This window comes from Diprion similis, chromosome 1 (genome assembly GCF_021155765.1).
Source record: "Diprion similis isolate iyDipSimi1 chromosome 1, iyDipSimi1.1, whole genome shotgun sequence".
Classification (NCBI taxonomy): domain Eukaryota; kingdom Metazoa; phylum Arthropoda; class Insecta; order Hymenoptera; family Diprionidae; genus Diprion; species Diprion similis.
Genome location: NC_060105.1, coordinates 12,298,982 through 12,314,068, shown reverse-complemented (window position 1 = coordinate 12,314,068; position 15,087 = coordinate 12,298,982). Strand labels below are relative to the sequence as shown.

Genomic DNA, 15,087 nt, shown 5'->3' with positions numbered 1-15,087 from the left:
TTAGAAAAAAAGCAGCCCAGTGCAGTAACCTGTTGTTAATTTTTGTAGAACGTTCATGTTCATGATTTTCGTTATAAAAATTTTGGAAATAAAATATGTCTTTTTCTAATCCGATAGTTTTTAGGGTTTCAGCAGTATTCATGAATACTTCTTTTTTGAAGTTAGCAGTTGTATCAGTGAATGAAACGTATTTTTTTTTTTTTTTTTTTTTTTTTTTTTTTGACACACAGATCAACATTTTCAATCCCGGGGATTCCAATGTGAGATGGAATCCAAAATAATTTAATTGAGCTGGATTGTAGGCAGACGTGAATCTCTAGGGGATACGATATATACGTACGTATATCAAAGATATATGCGTACTTTTACGGATGATAAAAGTTTTGATAGCTTTGTTAGCTTCACACGCCGCATCCCGTCGAACTCGAAGTAACTTAAAAACTGCACCAATGTGAAATATATACGAGAACATATTTATTCGAATCTCCGAGAAGCATGAGAAAATAAGAAATATAAGCCAGATTGAAATTATACTCGGGAACAAATTTCAAGATTACCTAGTAAAGGTGCGGTCACAACTTTCTGTGAGAATTCGAAGTATGGGTGTAATGTATGGGCGAGGAAACAGTAAAGTGATGTATGAACATACTTGTAAGTGAATGTATGTCTTTCTGGGCGGGGTTGAAATTCCAAATTTTAAAAGTTTCAAAGACGCAAAATTTCTAATTTTTTGGTCGCAAAACTTGAGGAAAATAAATCAAACTTTGACGAAAGATCAGAGTTTCGAACGATCCGAAACCCGATGCTCAAAATACCGAAAGTGCAAAGTTCCGAAACTGCGAAAATGAGAACATTCAAAAATCTGAAACATCAAAATTTCGAATGATCCAAAATTTTTAGTACTGTGAATTTCTGACTTGGTGAAACTTCACCGCTTTGATCTCTCTGTGTTTTGGATTTTCTATATTTTTACATTCGGAAACCAGGTCATTCTGATTTTCAGTTTTTCTGATCTTTTACACCCAATTTTTTAATAAAATTTTCTATGTCCATATATTTTAATTTTCAGAATTTTTTTCTATCGTAACTTGAATTTTCAGAATCTTGCATTTCGGAACTTTAAGCCGTCGAATGAAATAATCAAGTTTTTTATGGATATTTCAAGGGGAAAATACACATATCCATGTTTTAAAATTTTTCAATAACTCCGGATAAATATTTCACCCTTGGGAGTGGAAAAAAAACAATGGTCTCGACAAAAAATTCGATTCGAGTTCCAATTGAATAATTCAGCAATATAAACGTTCGAAAATGTGAGACAATGGCTTATGGAGAGTGTGTAGGGGTGTAAGAAGTGATAAAACTAGTTTATAAAAACGAAATATTCATACAGAACTCAATTTCTCCAAGCTCTGTCGTGTCCCAATATTGTTTCCAACCCCGAAGGACACATTCTTCGAATTCAAACATTACTCAGTGATCCTGCTGCAAAAAACGTTCGTAGGTACTATATATATACGTATATTATATATTAGGGTGCGTTGTTTGAGACGACAAATTTTTTTTTTTTTTTCACTCCCGATCAAAAATTTTATCGAACATGTCGAAATAGAAATTCAAAATCAAGTACTTTCCCTTAGTGTGAAAAGATTTACCATCTAAAATACACGTAAATTGAGATTTTTTTTTCGAAATTCTATATCTGCGCGATATTTTGTGCTATCAGATCGAACCAGATCGCAATCTACTCAGAATTGAGCAGTCTACAAAATTGCTAAGTGCGACGTAAGTGTAACTTACACTGGTGAGTTGGTACAAGTTACTAAAGTTGATTTATAACCGAAATTCTCGGTTTTTCGCTGTTATTTCATAAATGACTAAACTTACCGGAAAAAATGTTAACGATGAATTTGTAGGAAATTGAATTTTCTACAAAAAAGGTTTATTCAGCCTAATCGCTAAGTTTGATATTTCTTGAGATATTGATCCCCGATTTGTGGTACGAATTTTTTAAGGATTACTGAATCAAACTTTCTAAAATATTGATTTTGCCTGTCGTATTACCACATTTTTGTTACAAGGACCCTTTTTGTAGGAAATTTAATTTGAATTGCACATTTCAAAGTATACGACTTAAGCTGGTATTGGAGTCAAATGAAAATTGCTTTGTTACATTGAAATTATTTTGGATAAGATGTTAAAAATAGAGACAAAGTCAAATGAAAATAGACTTGTCACATTGAAATTATCCCGAATGAAACGTTGGAAATGAATAAAAATACGGGTATCCTGACAAACGTGAAAAAATATAAAATTTTCCAGTTGAAAATACTTTTTTATGTCTATTTGCAGGTATGACAATATTTTTAGAAAAATATTGTGTTATTCTGTATGTCAAAACACATAGCAGAAACTCATTTCACGGTACTTCATGAAGCAGTTTTGGAGTTAAAATTAGTCAAAAAGTGTAACTTTCCTCAAAAATATTATTTTTCAATCGAAAAAAATATGTCGAAATTTTCGTTTTCGATCATTAACTACAATGAAAATGCTTGATCAAAAAATAGCTTCAACTCTCTGACCGCTTTGAAAATTTACAAAATTATGAAAATATAATTAAAGAAAAAAAAAGTCCCTCCACCACCCTTAATTACCATATATTTGGTGAAGCCAAGAAATCTTTCCTTTGTGTCCATAAAATATCAATTAATAAAATATATCTGAAGGTGTGAATTGAAACCGGCTTCTCTAATACTAAAAGTTTGTCCACATCGTACAAGCACAACCTATTGTCAGGCATGTTATACGACAAATTGCCAAACGAAATAAATCCAAAGATTTCCCTTACAAAAAAAACCTGAATTTGGGGGTAGATTCGTACCACCAACTCATAGATAATGCTAAATTCCAATTAGAAAAAAAATTGACGCTACGAATTTACCCTTAAGTTGAGGGTTCTGAGAGCTTTTTTCCCCGAGGATTGATGAGTAAAAAAAAAAACTGAAAAAAACCATCAGGTCATTTTAATTTCCGATGGTGTCTGTCGAATTGTTATGCGTTTTGAGCATATTTTTTACCAATCCAACTCCGAGTGAAATCTTTCCAAATTTTCAAGAACTCCTCCGTGGCTACAGTATTGTAATCATTTCCATCACACCCTTCATGACATTCTACGAAATATGATAATCAATTAATAATGATATTATGTAACGTAATACTATCACTATAAAGTTATTGACATGTTGGTTCGGTAGGGCAGACTGCAGTACAGTGGATGAACCCGGGCAAGTACCTCATATCGGCGGTCTCTCCAATTTCGGAAAGGTAAGTAACAAAATATCCCCAGAAGTGTATTACATTTGTTCATAAGATGCGGATATGCGTATCCCTCAATGTCGAATGACTTCGGTATTTTCATGAATGAACGTGACTCTGGTCGAGTTGGTGATTTCGATGAAAGTTCCTAAAGCTGTACACCTACTGTGAAGATCTCTCCATGGTAACACGTGTGTGGAATCATAAAAACTCAATTACAAACTAGAGATCCGGAAGAAATTGTGATTCGCCCATCTGCTTCGAAATGTTACTTTTTACTGTTTTTTTTTTTACACTTTTCTGTCACTTCTTTCTCTCTCCTCATCATACCTTTTTTTACCGGTTGATGGTAAGCTTTTCGATCGATGCGACTTCCCCTGATCTTCTTTTACAAAACCTGCTAATGAGCCTGATATGTTTTCGCGGAAGTGTCGTGTGATTAGAGTTGCTTCGTGTCTCGATTAAAGCAGCAGAAATTAATATTGAATCGTCGTGTAACTACCGCGTGCAATATTTTCTAAATTAACCGAGATACAGAAAGCTGTTTTAGGTCAAATATTATTTATAACCTCAAAAGGTGAAAATTTCCTTAATTGGACATAATTAAGGTAGTGTAACAACAGGGGAATACACAAAGTATCAATTTTCACATGAACATCCATTCTCATTGATCTTGTGTCGGTGATTAAGAATGTAGCCCAAACGATGTCGATCAATAACAAGAAATGAATATTTATGATATAATTATCGACTGTTCCGAATATCCACTCGTCATGCAGGTTTGAAAACTTTTACTTTACATTCAAAATTTCCTTATAATACCTACCAGTTGTCGTCACTGTTCGATCCACGTTTTGCCACATTTATTACGTGACCTCGGAAGTTACGACCACAATTAGTACGAAGGTGAAAGGTGCTTTTGAACCACGTAAACATCAAAGTTTTAAAAATCAAGCGTATCAAGTACTGCGTGAAGCTTGTTCAGAATCGAATTATAACAATGAATGGAGTAGTTGAAGAGATTAAAGTCACGTTTATTATTCTTACAGAATTTAATGAGATTTCTTCATCATTTATCCTGAACAAATTACAGAAATATCTGTCTGTGCTTTTCCAAGAGCCTTTCTGCTCTCACATTTCATCTTGACGACAGAGCATATTTGTGTCTAGGATAAAAAAAAAAAATGGTAATTTTCGCGAGACACACTTTTTGTATATTTTTATAAATCTACTACGCAATGTGAATAAGAAAAAACGTATACAAATTTTTTTTTTTTTAATACATGAGTCTTCATGTTCACTTTTATACTTTTATGTGTGCCAAAGTGCATAGCGACGATGAAACGACGGGACAACATAAAATACAAAGGGGGGGGGGGGGGGGGAAGTCCCTAGAATAGCTGACTGAATCGATATTCATCTCCTGTAGAGTGACACCGAAATCCGTATACCGCAAAATGTAGAATGTGAAGAAAAAGAGAGAAACTGGACGAAAAATCTTGTGCAAATAGAAGCGAGCTGTTCACTCTTCCGCCTGCAAGACCCGCACGATTCTCGACTCTCTGCAAATGATTCGCAGCTTTCCTTTTTCCCAATTCTGTCACGCAAGAGGTTGCAAAAACGGCATCGGCCACCCTCCACCCTCCTACCCTCGGTACCTCACATCCATCGAAGCTGTTCCGCAGACACGTAGATTCTCGTGATTTTCGAGGGAATTTTATCCGGCGTCCACATGTATACCTGATTCTGCAGCATCACCCAGGAACGACTAACCGATCTGATTCTCATTTGTGCGATAATCGATATGCGGGTCTAGCCTTTTTTACTCAGCTAAACCGTTTTTACTTTATTCATGCCGATTTGTGAAATAGAGAAGCTCGATCATGATTTCCTGAGTGACCTGAGATACGATATTCGATTGTTCGAGCCTTCGATTTTGGGTTAACCCTTTGCGTCACACATTATTGTGCTGAGTCAATTTTTATAACAGGATAGTATGATGTGGTTTTTAGGGTCTCTGATTACAAATCTGAAATCAAATTTCAAAAATTAAAGACTCTGGATCCAATATGGCAGATGGAAATTCCAAATTTGATCGAATACGGTCAAAAAACTCTATTCAGGGTTTTTCGGGGTCGCTGATTGGATTCGCTCCGCTGAATTTTCAAAATCTGATTTCAAATTCGTAATCAGCCCGACCCCGAAAATCCGTGGACAGAATTTTTTCTCCAAATTCGATGGAATTTGAAGTATTCGTCCGTTATATTGTATCCACCATCTTGAATTTTTTAAATTTGATTTCAGATTTGCAATTAGTGAGCCCAAATACTTACAATTTAGGTAAAATATGTCCATGTGTGCTGGGATAACTTTTTTGAAAATGAATAATTCCTTGAATTTTCACAATTTTTTTTCAACAATTTGTTTCTATCGATAATAATTTACACTATATCGCAATAATTACTCTCGAGTATTGAAAACCTGTTAGTACGTATACTTTTTGAAATGTGAAAAAATCTCAAAGTGTGTTGAGAAATCTTCTAAATATATAAAAAAATTTATATAAAATAAGTGGTAAGAATACTTACTACTGTGACTCAAAGGGTTAAGATAAAAGAAAAGTTTCTCGATTCACAGGATTCACGAAAGGTCTATACCTCAACGTGGGTGGAAAGTGAGTTAAAATTAAGCAGACCGAAAATTGAGCTTTGGCAACGATAGAACTTAAATATGTCCGTAAGTGGCTGAGAGTTCTGGTAGGTTACGTAATTTTGAAACAGAAAAGCTTTTAGGAGGTACAGCTAAAAAAAAATCAATGCTAATTAGCGGACAGAAATAATGGATGAAAAGGATTTTCTTAGCAAAAACGAGAGAGAAATTTTTTTTTAAATATGAGGTGTGAGAAAGCGTGAAATTTGATTTCGATTTTACACATAGATTCGCAGTAAAATTTGGTTATTATTTAATAAACAGTTGTATGAAACTTTATGATTATAAGAAGATGTGAAAAAAAAAAGATCGCTGATTTTTATCAAACGTTGTCCAGAAAATTTTCGAGACAAATATCGCGTGAATATTGAAATGAAGGGTGTTAGCGACACGTTTAGCGACCCTTTTGCAATTATTAAAGACAAAGGGGTGTGAATTGTTTTTTTCGTCATTCGACAAGGACACCTTTGAAACGGAAGAAAATGTCGACATGAAAGAGTAAAAAATAATAAGAGAAAGGAGGGCCTGGATGCCGAAGATAAGGCCCTAATTATTAAAAAAAATTGTATAAATTGTTTCCAAAAGGGTTGCCCTACCAAAAATATTTAATCATCGAAAAATATAAGATATTTTAATACTTTTGACGGATATGCCCTAATTTTTGCGTTAATCGACATGGTTTTTCCGACAAAGTTAATGCCAGAAAGACGTAGCAGGCAAATAATTATATTTTGTTTTTTATTTATTTTTTTTTTATTTTGAATACGCCCTTTCGGTGTTACTAGAAAAATTCTTTACCGGCAAAAAGGCGTGTCGAAGGTGTTTACGCCCTTTTGTTTTTAAGTTTTTAGCTGAAAAAACAGCCTTTTTTTCGTTTGGCGAGAAAAAAGATTATAATACACGTCCTTTGCTTATTTTTTTGACCTTTCAGTTAAAACAGAAATAAATAATTCTAAAGTTTTTTTTTTTTTTTTCAAGCACATTTTTTCAATCTTCCATGTATCAGTCTTTGGATGTACAGTTACGAAATAATTCCGCAGTGAAAATAATGTCATTTGATAGAAAAAAAAAACTTTGAATCTTCATGTTTTCCGGTAGGTATTACGAATTTGTTAAACAGTAATTTGTATGATATGAGAATTTATTTTATTATATACATCTGTTAAGAATTACTCGCAGCACAGATTTCCAATATATCAGTTATGGTTCCCATAATGCACTTGGAGAACTCGAAAAACGTTGGAGCTTTATTGCTGGATGTGATTCATTTATTCAAGGGATTTCTCACAAAAATAAATGCATGGAAATAATCGCTTCGTAAGCTACGCAGATATTGCGATCAGTGATGGAAAATACCGATTAGGCAGTTAGACGCTTTTCAGCTCTGGTATGAGACTATTCTTTGCTTCAAAAAACCTTCATCATTAACCAGAGTGCTCATATTTATAGGAATAGGTTCGTCGCCGGTCTAACAGACGTAAGCATTTATCAAAAGCTTCGCCTCGTTATCTCCACGTCGTTTTTACGATAATTTGTTACAGTATTTTCCCAATATCAAAAAGGAAGAGAACCATTTTTCTGAGAATCGTTTCTATAGAAAAATTATTACTGCATTCAAGTGATTTGTTGTACCTTAAGGGGTCTACCAAATAACGACCAAAAAAAAAGGGTTTTTGTTAAGAATTTTTAGTATAAGTTTTGACTGTAAATATTGATATGGGTTTTGTTAGACTTAATAAATACACTTGCGAATTATATAAATTAAAAAAAATGTTTGTATCGATTTTAATCATTTTTTATACACGAAAATCGTAGTTGAAAATCAGTTTAAAAAAAAAAGGTAGGTCAGCAGTGCTGAAGATTTCTCGAAGATGGTTAACCTGAAACCAAATAATTTAACGGTTTTAGATTCGGCATGTTAATGGCATTGGAACGAATCATACGATTTTTGATATTTGCAAAATTAACAAAATTACGGCTATTTTTCGAAAAAGTTGTGTACTTTTCTTGCAAAACCCTTTTTTTGTTTGGTAGTTGTGTAGACCCCTTAAAAATTGGGTTATGGTTTAGTTTGATTACTACTCTAGTTTATTAATCACTGGATTAATCATGAATAAACAACACAATGACAATTCACTCGGTGAAACGATAACCAAAATTACAGATTTTCACAATATTTAGATTTCGGCATAAACAGTGAGATGAATTGCTTAATCAAGCAATCGCGTATCAAACGAATCAAACATGCGAAGAATTACGACTATAAAACAATAATTACAATATCCGTGTCGATCGTGCGAAATTAAGTAAGTTAACGGTTATTAGATTATATGATTGTGAATTAATTGAAATTACAAGGTTCTGATGAACCGTTGGCTGCGATAAAAGTGCCAGCAGCTTCGTTATGAGACGATTCCACTGCGCTACCGAAGTTCGTAAAATCCATAACTCTTTTTAAGGCCTATAAGCGCCATTATTGAAATTCCGATACACTGAATGAGCAATATTAATCAAGTTGAGAAATTCGAAATCGATAAAATGGAATTGATGGGCTTATTGGAACGTAATTATTATATCAGGTTTGAAATAACCGCAGTAATCAGAAGAAGTGATTAATAAAAATTCTTCTCACGTCACGGACGACTTGGACAAATGATGTTCAATCTCAAATATTCTCTGACAGTTTAATAAATAATGAGTTCAATCGACCATTGATTGAAAATTTTATCAATCAAGCTCGGATAAAAATTGGCGGGGAAACTCGGTACTGAGGCAAAATTTACGCGGCACACCAGACGTATGTTAAATTGAATATAAACTTTTCCAAAACAACATACCGTAACAGGTTGATTCTACAATCAACCATGGACCATATAGCCGATCCTCGTATTGCAAATGGCTCTATTGTGGTTCGAACCCACGGACTATCTATACGTTGTTCAAATTTATCAGGGACAGCCCATGTTTACAGAAATACTCGTAAACTCTGTGGCATTGTTTCGCAAAGTATTTCAACTTTCCCATTTCAATCAGAGGTAATGAAATCAAAGCGATTCCATGCCAAAGCGTGCGTACTCTTTGATCACGATACATTTAACATTACAACGGTGGCTACTCTGAGTAACGAGATGAAAATTTGTCGAAATCCTAAACCTATTCACGTGGAATTCAGAGGAACAAGTAGTGACCGCAATCGATGTGTGATCTTCGAATTTTCGATCTCTTAAGAAATAATTTTCAATTTTATTATTTCAAACGTTGAAATTTTTTATGAACTTATTTTCACTACATTTTTTGTCATACTTTTCAGAAAATTTTCACTAAATTTTGACTAACGATTTGCTTGTGTTGCAGTCTGAAATCTCTCTTCTGTGATAGTTTTATTATTTTACTCGTCAAGGATCTATTGGTATCAAAACTCGAACCACAAGTTTGGAAACGGAAAAACTGTTTTAAAAAATCTCCATCAATTTTCATTGTGCCAATAATGATGATTACGAATGAATCAACTTCCCTAGGAATGATTATCAACAAATTGTTTGTTGATTTTTTATTTGATGCCAATGTCTTCGGAGCTACGTTGTTCGCTACATAAAAAATGCTGAACCGATGAAATTATGAATTTTAATACACTTTCTAAGGGGATCAGAACATAATTACAATTTTGATCAGTCAGCCATTTTCACAGTTTCATAACGTCAGCCGTCAGTTGTTATCTGGTCTGATTTTGTCATTCGGTTAATGAAAGCAAAGTTCTGCCAGCGTGAATACAGTTCCAACGAGATATAATGCATGATTGTAGTAGAAAAAAACGAACAAATAAAAAAAAAAAAAAAAAAAAAAAAAAAATCACATCGCCAAGGAAACATTTGATGATGATGGATTCGGTAAGTGAAACCCCTTGTTATACGATCTTGGAGTCCTGATATTGCGAGTATATTTTAGCAGCGAGCAATTAAATGGATCTTAAAGAATAACATGGAGGTAGTCAAAATTTTTACAGCAAGGAAAGAGCGGCGGTGGCGATTGCGGAAATATCTTCCAGCCGGCAAATAAAACACGACAACCAACACCATAAAACGTGAGGGAAAAGCAAGAAGTGAGCAGAGAGAAAAAAAAGCAGCAAGAATGCAGGAAAAGAGAAAAGTAAAGACAAGAACCCGAGTTTCTCTTATGGATAAAAAGCGAAAATGTTTTACGCTTTACAAACTGATCGTTGCAGGAGCTTTTTGTTCAACTCCAACCATCCGAAGCTTGCTCAGAATTGTACGATGTTAATAATAATACCAGCTTACGATTGTACTGTGAAAACACATTCGCGTTCACAGAAGATTCACTTATCCTGCTGACCATTGTTTGTTCTCTTCTTTGGATTCTACCGTCTTTTATCCGCATCGTATACCTTCATATATTTTTTCACAGTGATTTTTAGGTCATGTATAAATAAATTTTAAAGTTTAAAATTCATCATCGTCGTTCCTGAGTTGAAAAGCAAATAATTTTAGTTGGAGAAACGAAGCAATCGAGTCTGTAAGAAAGACTTCTTAATCTTCTGATAAAGGAGGAGGAGAAAAAAAAAAAAACAAGAAGAAAATTATTGCTGATTGCTAAAAGCCTCTAGCTTCAGAAAAAGCCTCGGTGTAGGATTCCTTCCGATATTCTTTGCCTGAGTTTCTTCATCTTTCTGTATGCTTGCTTAGATTCAAAGGATGATGATTCGTGCCACTTAATCGAGGTATTTATCACGATGATATCGTCGAGTCCCAAGCAAATGGAGGGGAGGATATAAACAGAGTGCGAGAAAAATACGTCGAAATAATTTATAATTCTAAAGAAGAATGTTTTTTGAAATAATTTATCCCAGATATGAAATTGAGCTTCGGATAAAGGAAAGTGAATTTATATCTCGGATTTCGATCAGTTTCTTAATTTTTCTAAGGCGTAGACGTTGGTTGTAACGAAATGCATAAAAATGCATTCGTTCGATCTGCGGATGCCCAGAAACAACTTCATTTCAATTTTCACGTCTTTACTCGATCAGGCGGGTCGAAATTCGACAGAATTCAATTTATTTCAGGTGCCTGTAAACAACTTTCTTGTAATCGACTTCAATATCGTTTCATTTTTCAATATCTATTAATATTGTATTCAATCATATTAACGATCGGTTTTTCTATCCTCTATTGGATTTGAAAATTATAGTTCAGAAGATTTTATGAAAGATGAGAGTATCAGGTCTGATATTTCAAAATATCGATGCGATTTCAGTAGCTTTAGAAACCTTTTGGTCTATAGAGTGTTTCGGATGAAAATAATTCACGATTTTCTTCCATGGCATCCTGTAAAAAGTTTTTTTAGATCAAAAAAATGGATAAAAGAGAAAAATAAACTGAGTGCAATCTTCCACGTAACGTAAAACTTTCTTTTAACTTAAACAAACTTTTTATCGCTAATTATTTTTTTCTGAAACACCCTAATGTGTACCCAGACTTAAAAGGTATATCCATTCTCTCATCGACTAGCAGCGATTATACGTATTTGAAACATGTCGCATTGATATAAAGTGCCGAGTAATATTGATTTGTTTTTAATAAAATAATAGAATGATTTTTTGTTCAATTTGTATTTTACATTGACAATTAAATACATTCCAGCAAATTGACACGCGATCAGCGATACGTGATATGGACAGGATTCAATCCTAGCCTGAGTCGAAACCGATTTAACGAGTCGTCATAGATCGGTTTCTGCTTTTCCTGCAGCAAGATATTGCACTTTGAAGTGTTAGCAATAGAGCACTCGAACGTGAATCTGGCAGGGTGTTTAGATTGGTTGCTCTGCGAGTTTGTTGTAGACGTTAAAGTGCGATGTTCCACGATGGGGTGGTGAAAAATCGTGGTCGGATTTTCAGGAAAAAGCGCCATCCTTTTTAGAAGTTGAATTTCACAGGACATGCTTTTTTCCTTCTTTAAATCAACAACCAAAGTGTCTGAATTTTTTATATCAGGTACGTAAGAAAAGTCAAACTCTTCGATCAAAACTGATTCACGTCATCGATGATCTTCAATGAACAAAAGTTGATCATTCAAAGACGTTGTGAATACTTTTGGAACAGGAACAGGTACTTGAATATTGACACGTAGAAATATCAGTTAAGACGTCGAGACGGTTCGTCGTCATTCAAATATTGCTTTTCAGCTGTTATCTCAATATTTATAATACGCCTACAGGCACATCAGTTCGTTGCAGGCATTTTGAGATAGAAAATTGCCAGACCACGTGGTTATACCAAAAATAAATACCGCCGGATGGAATCAAAATTCGATACCACTGCGGTGAACTAACCGACTTTTGGTGCTGAAAATAATCCTGGAAGTGAGAGGAAATCAATTCGCATTTCACGCCCGCGTAGTTTCTACCCAACGCCCCTTTCGTCTCACCCGAATATATATTCTTTTCCTATTAGTTTTTCCCTCTATTCGATATTTTCTGCTTTATTTGTAGTTTTTTTTTTTTTTTTTTTTTTTTATTTCCCACAGCCTTAGGCTTCCACAAAATTGTGGTCTGACTTGGGTGATTATGTTCAATGCTAGCAGTGTATTAAATATTAATTCTTACTTGTCACAACACCGGAAGTTCACTATACCAATAATATCATCTATTCGACGCAGGTTTCTGTGTGAAATTATGGATTCCTCGGTACGTTAATTTTAGGAAATAACGTCTACCTGCTCGGTGAGTCTGAGAAATTGCAGATTCCATGATTAATACAGCTCATTGGAAAATTATTATTAAGAGCCTTAACGTGAGGAGTATTTGCATACATATACAGTTACACTGAATCCAATCAGGATGTACACTCCTTAATTTGGTTTATCATAATTTTCACCGCAGGCGAGGCACTCATTTCAATGAAATTGAGTCACCTATTAAGCCATCGGATTATTCCACGTCAAAACTTGATAAAAAATGGAAGGCTTATCTCACGAAATATATAAATTGAATAATATACCAGTAAACACGAGCATCACGTAAATTAAATAAATTATCATCCCCCACGAGGGTGGGAGCGTCTCATTTCACGACTGGAATCACAATTCGTTACAGACAATGACCAGATTAATTTTCAACTCCTTCGCCACCTACATACGTACAGCATACATACATATTCTATTCACTTACCCACACACACACACATACACACACACACACATATACATATATATATATACGTACGCATATAGCTAAATAAATCTTCACCCCTGAGAGCAGAATTTCTTACGACTTCGCGAAACGCGATATTTTGTTCCAGTCAGCGTGTTTAAAGCAAAGATGCCGAGCGCCAAGATAACGGCGTAAATCACAGCGATACTTGGAAAATACAAAAAAAAAAAAACACATACTGATAACCATTTCGAATTCAAGACCCTTGAGCAGAGCTTTAAGCTCTTACGTTATACTTTAATTTTCTATCTTTCTCCTTTATGCCCGTGATCGTAATGTGCGTGGATAAGAAAATTGTGATTCTGATTATTCATATTAGCTTATTTTTTTCAGCTTATTCATAGATTTAATCGAAATTTTTTTAGCATGAAAATTTTTGTAAAGCTGTTCGCAGTATTACGAAGCATTGGTTTTGCAGCTCGTGACGACATTTTTCACACTGCCATTCAAACATATTTCCTTAGTTGATCTGAACAAACATTTACTCATGTATAAAGTAAAGGTATATATCAGGTGGTGTCCCTGAATGCTAATTTCATATTTTCTAAAGATCCGGTGACTGGGGGAGCGATCTGTTGGCCAGAAGTCGTACATTTAGCCTCGGGTGACTGGCCTTTCTGAAAAACGACGACATACTTTGGCACTCCAATAAAAATCAGGAACACTCCCCTGTAAGTTTCAAGTGGTGCCACAAGGAGTTCCAACAAATTTTACTCCAGCATCCGTTTCTGCAATAACATCTGTAGGTACCTTACTCCTCCTGATTTCAAAACAGGTCATCCAACCGTTAAAGTGAACCCAGCAACGTTCGGTTGTTCAAAAAATATTATATATATACAACTAATAGATCACACTTTGAACTTACTAATTATGTGAAAATGTAATACAAACCAGACTTTGAAAAAAAATATCATGTAACGATTCGTAACGTACAAGAGGGTTCAGCTTATCATTCAAGGAAGTAGCTATTCATCTGTATAGTTTGACGAAAACGAGAAAATGCCTGAAAATGGACGACTTTCCCTCACTCTTCTGGCGAAGGTTTCTGCAAACCTTGTAAAGCAAATATCAAGCCATGTTGTTGAATTCCGCGAGGTAACCCGAATTGGTAAGGTCACACTTGTCAATTGGACCAGTACCGTAGGATTAGAAAGTCAAGACCCCTAACGGAACTGTTTATACTGCATTCCAGCTACAAAACCTTGTGATTCCTTCACGCTGGTCTCCAATTCACTTCAGACTCTGCAGAAAAAATGTAGAGTTGTAGTTAATAATTATTGCAAAGTACATTTTTGATACATATCATGCGTAACCATATCAGGGAATAACACTAAAAACGCTGTACCATTTCAAATGGAATTGATTCAGTTGGTCATTGATTACCATGACTGATGCTATAAAAATTTGACTTGATTGCCCATCGACCGGCACTGAGTAGCAAGATTAAAAATTTTTTTTGCATGTTTGACCGTTGGAAGGTATCCCACAACTGTCGTTGAAAATTTCAAACGACCGAATCCTTTCAATTTAATGTCAAGTTTCAAACCAACTAGCGCGCAAATTTTTGCTCGAGCACTTTGGGGTAAGCATTTGAAATGAAACATCCAGGTTATTCCATAGCAAGTACATACATCGAGTTCAGCACTTGAATTTTATGGAGATAAGCTCTTGATTGGTAGTGGTGTACACGTAAGGGGATCATAGCAGCCATCGACTGACTCTACTGCCACTATATTTTAATTTTCAAGGAAAAGGGTTTCGAATTGTCAACCTCAATCAACCGACGATGTCGTCGAAATTTCATAACCTAAAAAAATGGAGTATTTCAGTTATTAAATA

The 15,087-nt window shown here is 34.7% G+C and overlaps 1 protein-coding gene across 1 annotated transcript in view; it reads left to right on the top strand.

The window, feature by feature from the left end:
- LOC124406706 (dipeptidase 1) overlaps positions 1-15,087 on the top strand; it is a 121,490-nt gene that overhangs the window by 56,857 nt on the left and 49,546 nt on the right. Inside the window, exon 5 of the mRNA XM_046882276.1 lies at positions 3,255-3,324. Within this exon, the coding sequence (XP_046738232.1) occupies positions 3,255-3,324 (70 nt within the window). The remainder of the gene's footprint in view (positions 1-3,254; positions 3,325-15,087) is intronic.